At 43.6% G+C, this 13,094-nt stretch overlaps 1 protein-coding gene across 1 annotated transcript in view; it reads left to right on the top strand.

Annotated features, from left to right (window-relative positions):
- The window catches only part of Med27 (mediator complex subunit 27), a 187,332-nt gene that overhangs the window by 123,368 nt on the left and 50,870 nt on the right, over positions 1–13,094 (top strand). The window contains exon 4 of the mRNA XM_005321100.3: positions 1,663–1,756. Coding sequence (XP_005321157.1) covers positions 1,663–1,756 — 94 coding nt within the window. The remainder of the gene's footprint in view (positions 1–1,662; positions 1,757–13,094) is intronic.

The raw sequence follows: 13,094 nt of genomic DNA, 5'->3' as shown, positions 1-13,094 counted from the left end.
ATCTCCTTCTCCTTCGCTCCAGAACCTGTGCCCTCGCACCTCCACTGCCTCTCATGCATGCCCCTCGGCTCCCATCTGCTCCCTGTCCTGGTTGGCTCCCCTCCTTCTCCAGCTGTCCTGTGCAGTAAGGAAGCCCGCCAGCTGCACTGGCAGGATCCCTTTCTACCCTCTGTCCTGGGTATGCTGGGGTTCACTTTTCAACAAAGGACATCATGCTGCCTGCTCTCCCCCAGGAGCCCAGCTCTAACTGCAGTCCTCTCATGTTGTCAGCGCAGGGCTTATTCTTCCTTCCCTCAGAGTATGCCTTTTACATGTCCCTGATTTAATGGACACGTGATTTAATTTGTCATAACTAACGGATAGGAGATCCAATGCCAAAGCCTTAATAGATAGTTTTGCATCTCAGCTATTATATTGTACATGCCCTTGTGCCCAGTGTGATTGCCTGGTGAGCACAAATACTCGTATGATTTTGTTCTCCAGGGACTGAGCCAGACCGGCTCTGTTTATGCCTCCAGAGCAGAGAACTCATCCCACCAAGAGAGCACGTTTGCAGACTAGGCTCATGGTGTAGCAGAACTGCCAGCAAGGCATTCAAAATCTTTGAGGACTTAATATGTACTAGATGCCATGCCAGGTGCTTAATGTTGTGGTCTCAGTGATTATTAATCCTCTCCAGATATAGGTTTTGCTTGGACCAGAAGAACAGGACTCCTTGTTAGTGGAATAAAAATTGAACTGATGCTTGTCTGGTATATTTGGTTGTAATGAGAGAGGTTTTAGGGTCAAAGAAGGGGACACAGGAGTTGTGGCTCAGTGGAGAGCACTTGCCTGGCATGTGTGAGGTCCTGAGTTTGATCCTCAACACCTCAGCACCACAAATAAATAAATGAATATCCATTGGCAACTAGACAAAATATTTTTTTAGAAAAAGTTTGAGGGCGCTGGAGTTGTGGCTCAGAGATAGAGTGCTCACCTAGCATGTATCAGGCACAAGGTTCAAACCTCAGCACCACGTGAAAATAAAGATATTGTGTCCACCTAAAGCTAAAAAATAAATGTTTTTTTAAAAAAGAGTTTAGGAATAAAATCATAATAGGCAAATGAAAAGCTAATCAAACCAAGACAAAACATAGATCTAGTAAAACAGAAGTCTGTACAAGTAAATAAATGTACTCATAAGCCACTGTGTGGCTCAGCTTTTTTCAAAATTATAAGCAGAAATTTTGGAATGTAACACAGAGTACTGATTTAAGCAAAACTTGTGATATGCTATAATTTTAATTAGAACATAACTGAGGAAACAGGAATGACTTTGGGTATTTAAAACAGAGGAATTTAACTCAAGGGATTTGGCTATCTGGGTGGTGGTGGGCAGCCCAGAGATGGGCAATAGCAGGAAGCTGTGGCCAGCTGGACTGGAAGGACAGACGGTGGAGGCTGCCTCCTAGAGCCCAGTGGCCTGGAAGGTGGCACAGCTAAACTCCCACCCCTGTTGACGAAAGCTAATAGACCATGATATAAGATGAATAGTTCAGAATGAGCATTCAAAACATTTTGTTGTTGTTGGTTAAATTAAAAGCTAAGTCTTAGTCCACTGTGGGCTTATAGTCCTTTGCCAGGGTTCTGGTTCACATGCATGTGTTTCTGATTCTCACCTAGATATGTGGACGACGTGATCAGCCGCATTGACAGGATGTTCCCTGAGATGTCCATCCACTTATCCAGGCCCAATGGGACATCAGCTATGCTCCTGGTAAGAGCTGCTTGACTATTTGTGGAGACATGTGGAAGAAAAATTGCCTTCAAAATTAACTCTCTGGTCCTGTGTGGTAGGATCTATAGACTGGAGATTAGATCCCAGTTTGATGGTAAACAGCATGTTTTGTTTTGTTTTGTTTTTTAATTTCATTCTATAGGCTAACCATTCTACATGTTGAAACCTTGCTTTTGAACAGAATTTGCAGGCCCATGCAAGAGTTAACCCAAGTGGAAAGACACAGTGAGCCCTCCAGTCAATTCATTTGCAGACCTGTCCCTGACAGTGCTGTGGTGACTACGTTTTCTTTGTTCCCAAGAGTCGCATGAGATAGGAATACTGTTTAGCTATTGGATCCTACAGTCCAAGAAAACACTCTTTAAAACAGAACCAGCTTTCATGGGACTCATTGATGAAATTCTTCTGTGTTTGAAGAAGGCATCTGCACCCTTGTCACCAATGGCTTCTGGTTTTGTTCTTTCTGACTTGGGTTTGCTCCAAGCAGGTTGGCTTCATAATCTCGCCCCCGATGTTTGAATTTTTATAAATTCACCAGAGACCTTGTGTTTCAGAAATACAGTGGGCTGGAAACGCAAAACCATACGGCTAGCCAGAGATGCCTGAGCCTCAGCAACAAGGGTTCCTGCCATTCCATACAGCAGCAGGTGCTGAGAGGCCCCTCCCTGCGCATGGTTTTTCAGGAACCACCACCTTTCGTGGGTGGCAGGATTTGCCAGTTGAGAGCTGAGGCTCCGTGTCTGGTCACTGGCTGCTGCCTTGGGGCCCAGGGTGCACTCCCCATTTTCGCATTTTACTTGAGTGAAATCTTACAAATAGCCAGTCACCCAGATGCCCTGCTATTCATCAAGCCATTCATCTTAGAAGAACAGGCTTATTGTGTGTGCCTTAATGTGCTTATTTCGTGTTTTTCTCCTAAGGATGGAAAGGATGTGGGCTTGTTAAGCGTGCTGTGTTTCATTGGTGAGAAAAACATTAGTGAAGTTCATCTGGATAACGTGCTACTTTTCTATAAAATTCTTTCTGCTAAAATATAAAGGGAATGAGATAATACAGTGTTCTTTTGATAGAAAAAGAAAGCAGTTTTCTTTATATAAAAGGTATCTGTCTACACAACATGCAATATTTTCTGCCTCCATTAAGTGCACAAATTGTCTACATGTTAGGATCCTCTAGAGCTTGCAGATAAAACATAAATCCTGCTTTCAACATATTTGACAGGAACCAAAGAGTTAATGAAGATAAAAATGAGAGCGTCCTCAGTGAAATAGGTTTGTTCAAATTATTTCTGGGTCATTGGGCTTCCATTTCGTGATGAAGGCAGGAACTTGGCATTGGAGGGAATGGGTAAGCAGGATCGCAGGCAAACAGGCCCAAGTCGCTGCAGTTACTTCCACCTCAGAAGGCAGCTCTGTCTCACTGTGACCTGTCAGCCTCCTCTGCTCCAGGAGAGCTGCTGTTCTGAGAGACTGATGAGAGTGTGGGGCGCTCTTCAGAGGAAGAATCCCCATCACATAAACCATTTTTACCCCTGCAACAGCTCATTCAGATCTGTGTACGTTTAGCCAGCTAGTTGTTACCTGTCTTCAGTGACACAGGAATTCACAGCCTGGGGTGCTTATTTGTAGGGACAGAGGTGGTGATTAGATTGAGAATCAACATCCAGGCAGGGAATCATACTTTGAACATAATTGCTTTATTTGGCTTCTGCTTTTAGAGGAAGGTGTTTCAGTGGCTTGCAGCTCCCTAGGCCATTTGCCTCTGCCACACCATCTTCTGTGAGGGACCGGGAAGGAAAGTCTCAGCTGGGAGGGACATCAGGACGGACAGCTACCCCCACCCCCCCCACCACCTCTTCTAGTAACCTGTTTCCTGGACTTCAGTGGAAGAGGTCAGGGACCTATAGTGTAGTCAGAAGGACACCACCTCGGGAGCCACAAGCAGGAGTTGAAAGTGTTTTCCAGAGGAGAAGGCTTGAGCAGTGGTGAGCCTGGTGGAAAAGGCGAGTCAGGAGGCCCTTGAAGCAGGAAGGCCCTTTTTGAGCAACCTCTGCCTGTACCTCCTCTCTCCTTCCTGGCCAGAGCTGAACCGTGCCAGTGCTTCTCCTCCTACAGCAGGCTTCCTTGGACGCGCCCCACAGAAACCTCTTCTGATTCACTTCAGCAGTGAAGGGGTTGGCTTTCCCTTGGGTGTTGCTCTTTCATGATGCTCACAGCCTCAAAGATTCAGGTCACTTGCCAGGAGGCTCAAAACCAGGATAGGCACAGATACGGAACAGAACAGTGTCCTCTTGGGGCACTGGGACCCAAATGATTTGTCATTAGGGCCTTCCCCCCCTGCCATACAGCCTGGGAGGAGCCTGAAGTTGCTGGTCCACTTTTGTTGGGGGCAGGGGATCCAGCCTTGGCTGCCCACTGAAGTGCACAGGAGAGGAAGGGAAGTGATTAATTCCCCATAGGAAGAGGGGAGCCCGTGGAAGCAGCATCATAGTGGCTGGCTTGGACTCATGTGGTGCTCCCGGTGCCCCCCACCCCAGGTGGGAGGCTCCACCTATGTTTATCTAACAGGTGGAAAGCAGAGGCAATCCTCTCTTATTGCTCCCAGCTGGGACCCTGCCCAGCCCGGCCTCCAGGATGCTGTCCTCCTGTTTCTGAGTGTAGCTCATGCTGGAGCCATGAAAAATTTGAATGGTGCCAGGCAAGTCATTTTTTCTTAAAACAAAATTCTGTGAAAATTGTTAGATACAAAGGAGTATATATAATGTTTGTGTAAATTATAAAGCACCAATAAACCCATGAGCCCACCACTTGATTTGAGAAGCAGAAGAGTGGCAGTGTGTGCTCCTCCCTGATATCTGCCTTTCTACTGCCCGAGGTCTCCTCCCTCCTAAGAACCCTCCTTCTCCTATTCTAAATGTGGTTTGCTACCTGGGTACATACCCTAAGGGTCCTTGAGCTTAAGCTTCATAAAAAATTAGTTTCCTGGGGCTGGGGATGTGGCTCAAGCAGTAGCGCGCTCGCCTGGCATGCGTGCGGCCCAGGTTTGATCCTCAGCACCACATACAAACAAAGATGTTGTGTCCGCCGAGAACTAAAATAAATAAATAAATAAATATTAAAATTCTTAAAAAAAAAAAATAGTTTCCTGCTATGCCTGATGTTTCTGAGATGTACCCACCCTGTGGCTGGTTGTGTGTTCGTTGTTCCCTTGCAGTCCATTCTGTGTCACCCACACTTCATTCTTTCTCTAGTCAGGACATGTTGGGGTTCTTCCCAGTTTTGCATTTTAAATAAGGTCAACGTGAGCATTCTCATGCACACACCAGGATAACATTTTAAGCTTTGGTCTAGGCCATGGTGCCAGTGCAAGCATTACGTGGCTGGTGGGATGGCTTTTTCCCAGGAGTCACCTGAGTTGTGAAGCAATAAGGGTGTTGTCCCACACGGGTGTACACAGAGGTCCATAAGTGGTTGCTAATAATGGCCTAGGTTCCTCAGTAGCACCTTCCACTGATTGCTCTGCAGTGTCAAGTCTCCTGGTGAGCGAGTACAGGGGCTCTTGGGTTGCTTGGGTGTCTGCATGGAAGAAGTGCACAGTCATTGCACTCCAGGCGGATCACCAATAAAAGGCAAGGTGCTGTGTCCTCCCTCACAAGCAGTTGTTGCCATGCGGCCATGGAGCCCCTGAGTGCCTGACTATCTGCAGTTTGGGAGCCCAAGGCTGTCTACTAATGAATGTAGAAGAAGTGAGGAGAACAAGGGAAATGACACTTTTTGAGGCTTCTATTTTAGGCAGCTGAGATCAGTTTGTTTCATCTTAAACCAAACCAGCTCTTCATTGTTGGCCTAGAAGCATCAGGGTTTCAGGCCCATCAGAAACAGGAACAGTCCAAGAAGCACATGCTCGAATTTTCCTCATAGTCATCCCACTGGTAGTACATGCAGAGGAAATGAGCTGGGGTAAGAGGAGAGATGGGAGGATAGATAGGTACCCAGTAAGTACTTGCTGAATAAAGACATGAATGGCCGAAATAAAAGCTTCTTAGTATGGGCTGCAGTGGAGCCCTGCTCTCTAGCTGCTCAGGAGAGCAGGAGTAAGACATTTATAACAGTCTGATCTTGAAACCAACAGGACAGTTATTGCCTTAACTTCTTCTGGTATCTTTTGAGCCTTAGGTGATCAGTTGTAGCCAGTACCCTTCCAATCCCAGCTTCTGTGATAACCTAAACTTTCGCCTCTTACATAATCTAAATGCATGTGGCTCTCTCTGCTCCACTGGGGGCTGTGCTGGTGTTGTTAAGTTAATAACTCATGATATAATGAATCCTGCTTCTGTTCTTTGGAGGAATGAGCTCAGTCATCCAAAAATAAATTTAGCAATGTTGATATTTAGTTTCAGTTAATCTACTGCCTAACATCCCATTATTAATTTTCTTGAAACAGTCAAAATATTGTAAGAGCTTAACTGAGTCAGAGACTGGAACAAGCTGCTGGCTTCTCAGCATTTAAAATATTAATCTACAATTTTTGACTGATGTACTATGTACAAAAATGTAAGAAAACCAGAAAAAGAAGCTGTACTGTGATATTTGAAATATACCTTGATATTTTATGATCTTTATTTAGATGTTATTTGATTTTTTAAAAAATAAAGTTCATTTTTCTGTCTAAACGCACATTTTAACTAACCTTCAGTTTTTTAGCACATCCAGCCTTGCTTGAATGACATCTTTTCTGAAACCATTTGGACGCATTATCTCATTTTAACTCTGCCCCAAGTTGTTTGAGGGAGAAAAAACTGCTGAACTACTTAACCATTTGTGCTTGGATTTCTCCACTGAGCTCAAGAGTTGACATCCTGAGTGGACCTGAGAGTCACCAGGGGAGTTTGTGCACAGTATGGCACATCCTGGCAAGCCGCATAGCCATCTCAATGTGCAGCCTTGGGGCAGAGCTCAAGAGCTGCACTTCCCTTGCCCCCAGGACCTCTCTAGGGACCCGTGGAACACAGTTTAAGAAATGTGATGTTGAACTCATCATGCCTTGGACTTGGGGTGAAGTCTGGCCTTTCTTGCTTCATCTAAAACCAAACCAGCTCAGGCGTCAAGCTGGCCTGTGAGCTGTGCCACCGAAGCATGCATACTTATTCAGAAAACACTGCACCAGGCCAGAAGCACACATACTTAGGCATTGCTTGGTAAGAACCAGGCACAGCCCTATGTTCTTGGAGTTGCATTTTAGCTCAGAAAACAGACCAGAGATATGATGTGATGTGGGTGGTGAGGTTAAGGTGAACAGAAGAGGGTGGGGGAGCTGGAGAGGGATGGGGTCCTGCAGGGTAGGGCAGAAGCTGAGAGCTGAAGCAGTTAGCTGCCTGGAGGGCGGGGTCCAGGAGGGGCCGGAGGAATGGAAGAAAGCCTGCCTGCCAGGGACAGGGGCAAGTTCCACTAACACCAGGAGAGCAGGGCACAGGGAACTGCGGGGGGAGCCACCCCCAGTGTGCAAGAGCTGGCCTTCACTTAGGAGGCTGGGTAGGATGTGGGGTTTCATGAGCTTTTTGTAATTTTGACTTCAATGTATGAAATCGAATTCATCATGATCCTTCCTGACCCAGGCATGACCTTTTCATATTTATTTATTTAGTTGTATTGAACCTACCACCCACCCAAGAGCCAGCCTGGACTTCCCGAGTGCCCCTCCTGCCCCAGTAGGGACCTGTTTCCCCTCCAGGGGTTTATTGTTCTCTTTATCACACATATATGTAGTCTTTTTTTTTTTTTAAGTTTTTGTTTGTTCTTTTTAGTTATACATGACAGTAGAAACCATTTTGATATATTTATACAAGCTTGAAATATGTTATTCTAATTAGTATATTCTTAAATACATTCTTTCATTTTCTCTGATTACAATGCAATGTATTTCAAAGGTATTGCGTCTTCATGGACCAGTTTTTTACTAACTCTTAACTAAATTTTATTCAAATTGTATGTTTACTTATAGTTTATTCATGTTTACTGATCTGAAATGTTCCATTATCTAAATATTTTCTAATTTAGTTTTCCATTTTCCATCAAACCTTCATCCTAGGTTTGTGTGTTATAAGCAGTCCTGCTCAGACCATTCTTGTTTATGTTCCTTGGTCCCCATGGGCAGAAATTTCTCTTAGATCTACTCCTAGGAGTTGGGCTGCTTGGTTCAGGAGGGTGGTTCTTAACTGCTGAGAATCATTGCCTCACAAGGGACCTTTGGCAGTGCCTGGAGACATTTTTAATTGCCACGACTTAGGGGAGGGTGCTGTTGGCATCTACTAGGCAGAGAATAGAAATTCTGCTACATGTGACAGTGAATAGGAGAACCTGCCCAGCAAAGAATTATTCCCCCAAAATGAAAGTGCCATGGTTGAGAAACCCTGGTTTAGGGCATGCGAATGGTCAACTTCCTGTGAAAATGCCAACATATTCTCTTAAACAGCCTGACTAAATTACACCCACCAGTCATTTTGGAAAACAACTTTTTCCCAAACATTGAAAGTTTTAGCTTTAGTTTTCTCCAGACTTTTTGTTTTTTTGGTTTGTTACTGGGGGATTGGACCCAGCCAGAGGTGCTGCATCCCTAGTCCTTTTTACTTATTTATCTTTGAGACACAGTCTTATTAAGTTGCCCATACTAGCCTTGAACTTGCCATCCTCCTGCCTCAGCCTCCCAAGTGCGTGCCACCATGCCCGGCTCCTTCAGACATTTCTGCAGGCCATCCCAGGCCCAAATTCTGTGATGCTACCAGAGTGGTCACTTTGGGGATCTAAACCCAGGTTTTAACATTTTTTCACTACCTGGAATATTATTTGAATTCTTTGTTTAATGTCTTTTATTGTAAAACTGCCATTTTACGGGCTTTATAGGAAAAAGTGGTCTTTATAGTTTTTCATTTTTGAAACACAAGAACAGTTTTACCAAACTTTCCTCAGAGACATCTATTTCCAAAAACCCAGTCCTCAAATTGTGATCTGGGGACAGTGTCGTAGAGACCTTCTCAAAGGACCCATGAGATCAAAACTCCTTTCATGGGAATACTAAGGCATTGCTTTCCTTTTTTATTAATTCACAAGTTTATGATGAAATTTTCCACAGTCTACATGATACGAAATGACATCACTGTGCTAACACCTAAGTGCTCATGTATTTTTGTGTTTTAAACATTTCTCAATCTTAATTCCTAATACATAAATACTGATAGCTGCAACCCACAGAAATAAGCCCTTTGAGGTCCTCAGTAATTCTCAAGAGTGTAGAGAGGTCCTAGGACCAAAACGTTTGAGACCTACTGCCTTAAGGATAAACATGTTCAGCTATTACAAACATTCAGCCAGGCATGATGTGCTCACATAGTCCCAGGTACTCGTGAGGCTGAGGCAGGAGGATCACTTGAGCCCAGGAGTTCAAAACCAGTTGGACAACATAGTTGAGACCCTTCGGGGGGAAGGGGGGAGAGTTAATCTCAAAAAAGTGATTCTAAAATGGCAGTGACATGATTAGCAATGTATTAGTGACTAAAAATCTCATAACACAAGGTCTAAGTCAAAAAACAAAAGCAAAAGTGTTAAATATAAACCTTATTCAAATTAGGATTTGAACAAACAACTATAGAACTTTTTTTAAGGAAGCCAAAGAATTTGGGCATAACCTAAATATGAAATTATACCAACAAATTGTTGGTAATTGTGTTGGGCGTATTAATGTCCTCAGAACTATGCAAGTGAAGATCCATATCTTTCAGAGGTGGATATTGAAATGTGTAGGTCTGTCCGAACTGACAGGAAATGTGAAGTTTGCTTTACAGTACTTTAACACAACAACATAATTTTTTAAAAGGAAGAAAAACTGGATAGACAGAACAGCTGTTGCAAAATCTTGATCATTTTTTAATTTACACAGTTATTAAGTAATCTGTCTTGCTTCATGTTTGAAAATGCTCATAACCGGGAACATTACAGATGACAGCTGGGTGCAGTGGCACACCCCTGTTAATCCCAGCTGCTCTGTAGATGGAAGCAAGAGGATCAGAAGTTCAAGGCCAGCCAACTTAGTGAGACCCCATCTCAAAATTTAGGAAGGGGGCGCTCATTGGTAAAGCACCCCTGGTTTCATCCCCAGAACAGGAAGGAAGGGAGGAAGATTGATGGTTATCTAAATCCAAAACTCTTCACATATCCTCCAAGCAGTACAGAAAAACAAGACCAAATAAAACTAATAAATATAACCAGAAGACAACAGCAGTGCTAAGAATTATTTGTGACTTTAAAAATGGCAGCGGGATTTGGAGGGGGAAACAAATCCTAGTGAGCTGTTATTATTGTACTCTCACTGTTAACCTTTGCTGAGAAATGCCTTGTACAAGCGAGAATATTTTGTATGATTTCATCTATATGAAGTTCTAGAATAGGCCAGAACTTGGTGAGTAAAAATCAGAGCAGTGTTTGCCTCTGGAAAGGAGAGGCAGGCACTGATTGGGAAGGGAGGAGGAAGATTTTGTGTGAGGAGTGCTCTGCATTTCAATAGAGGCATGGTCTACAGGGTTGTATGGATTTGTCAAAATGCAGAGAACAGCACACTAAAGATTTGTGTGTTTCATTGCAAGCAAATTTTACCTCAAAAAAAATTTTAAAACAGGGCTGTGGTATGACTCGGTGGTAGAGCAATTGCTTAGCATGCACAAGGCCCTGAGTTCAGTCCCCAGCACAGATCCCTCCCCAAAACAAACAAACAAACAAACAAACAAAAAAAAGATACTTAACAACATGCTGCCCAGGTGCCCATGGGTGAGTATACTGGTGTCTGCAACTTCCAAATGCATTAAAAACAACCTGGATCAGTGGCTGGTGACGGGCCTATTGTGGTAAAGCAAGTAGAGCATAAAGGATCGTAGAACCCAGCTCAGGCGAATCTTAGTGTTCCCTCCACAGCTCTTTCAACTTTCTTATTTTTTATTTTATATTTATTTTTTAGTTGTAGTTGGACACAGTATCTTTACTTGTTTTTATGTGGTGCTGAGGATCGAACCCAGGGCCTCGTGCTTGCTAGGCGAGCGCTCTACCACTGAGCCACAAGGCCAGCCCTCAACTTTTTAGATGTTTGAAATTCTTCATAATAAAATGTTGAAGGAAGGAACACCTCTACTGAGGAACCCACCCCGCAGGAGAAACAGACCCGTCAAGGCAGAAGACAGTACCCAGCACCAAGATGGCTTCAGCTCAGCAGCATTTGGAAAGGTGAAGAAATCCTCATAAATTCCCAAGCTAAGAAGAGAAACAGACGAAAGTATGAAGAAATGAACATTTGTTATACTCAAACAGAAGTGGAGGAAAACAGCATTATCTCAGAAATTGAAGACTCAACATGAAGACATTCAAGGAAAAAGAGATAAATGAAATTTAATAACGCACGTTGGGAAAAGGCAAACAGCCGAGAGAACCAAATGAATACATGTCATTGTTGAAACAGCCAAGATGAAAGACATGGAAAGAGCCAGAGAGAAAGCGATTGGAATGAAAAACACAAAGAAACAACATATGTAGAATCAGAGGCCAAAGGGAGAAAACCAGAATGGATGTGGAAAACTCTGGGAAAGCTTCCTAGAAATGAGAGCAGGTCTGAGTCTATACATTGAGAAGGAAGGAGTACTGGGGGTGGTCAGTCACAGTTGAGTCTAAGACATAATCTGATAGTATAGTCAGGCTTCAAAGATAAAAAATAATAATTTATAAGGACACAGAATCAGACCAATAGCAGACTGCCTCGCAATACACAAGACAACCATGGAGCAGCATTTTCAAAACAGGGTGAGTCGAGGAAATGTAGGTAGGTATCTGTACCTTCCAGGCTAAAGGAAGACCATTTTTTTTTTAATTTTTTTTTTAAAGAGAGAATTATAATATTTATTTTTTAGTTTTCAGCGAACACAACATCTTTGTTTGTGTGTGGTGCTGAGGATCGAACCTAGGCCACACACATGCCAGGCGAGCGCGCTACCACTTGAGCCACATCCTCAGCCCCAGGAAGACCATTTTAAATGAGCAAGAATTCTACACCTGTGAGCCCATCTCTAGGACTCTGCAGAGGATGGGCTTCCCTGTCAGAGAGCTCTCTGAATCCACCATGAGGAGGAAGAACAAAGCAAAGAGCAAAGCAGGACGGGGGCGGTGGGTATAAATGGTACTGCTTAAACAGATGAGAAGATGTTTAACCTCACCCATTATTAAAGAAATGCAAGTTTAAACTCACCAGGGTGCACCATTTCACACCTACCAGACTGGCAAAAATCAAAAAGCATAACAAAACACTCTGTTGGCGAGGCTGTGAGGAAACCAGTCTTTTCACACATTGCCAGTGGAAATTCTGGTGGGTCTGGCCATTTTAGAAGGGCTTCGGCAGTGTCTACTTTTGACCAGCAGTCCTTCTAGGAATCTGCCCTCAGGACATCGACATCTGACAGGATGGAAGGAGCTGTGCAGGGTGACCATTGCAGCTTCTATGTGATTGCCAAGCACGGGAATCACCTGTTACAGAGTAGAAGGAATAGTGCCACGTAGTGCGCACCCCTACTTCTCCTTCTGCCTTTAAAAGATAAGAGGAGGAGAGTACTAGAATATCCGAAATAAGGTTCCTTGTCTCAGAACAGAGCTATAAGACATCTGCTGTTTGCTTATTGTGGTGGGGAGGCATAGGAAGATGTGAAGAGTTTGGTCCTGGGAAGGTAAATAAGAAAGGCCAGGTGGGGGCAGGGACTCCGATAGGGCAAGGCAGAGTGCGCTGGGCAGGGTGACTGGAGTTCTAGCTTCTAGAACCATGTTGATGTGCCACATACTCTAAAAATAAATAAATAAAATTAACAAGAAGGCCCCCCCTCCCGCAAAAAAAAAAAAAATGTGAGCAAAAATAAAGGCACTTAACTGAACCTCACTATAATTTATTTCAATAGTGTGTCTATGCCTGGGGAGAAGAGAGAATTAACCCTAGTAACCTTTGAATATGGCATTTTGGCTCTAAGCCTTTCATCTATGGTTACTGTGAACTAGCAGTAACACTTACTGGTTGGCAGGTCTTTCAGGTGGTTTGAATAAGTAATTCTGAAACTGAGTTACAGGATTGAGCACATATGAAAATACTTTGTGATAATGGGAACCAGGTTTTGTGCTTCAGAGAGGGAAAGTTAAAATGTGGAAAGAATGTGAATATAAACTCTTGATATTGTATTACAACTTGAAGTATCAATATGAACTAATTGTTATTAGTATATAGAGGAGGTAGAAATAGGTATATC

The sequence above is a fragment of the Ictidomys tridecemlineatus genome, chromosome 4 (genome assembly GCF_052094955.1).
Source record: "Ictidomys tridecemlineatus isolate mIctTri1 chromosome 4, mIctTri1.hap1, whole genome shotgun sequence".
In the NCBI taxonomy this organism is placed as follows: Eukaryota; Metazoa; Chordata; class Mammalia; order Rodentia; family Sciuridae; genus Ictidomys; species Ictidomys tridecemlineatus.
This window is presented reverse-complemented; position numbering and strand designations above follow the sequence as displayed.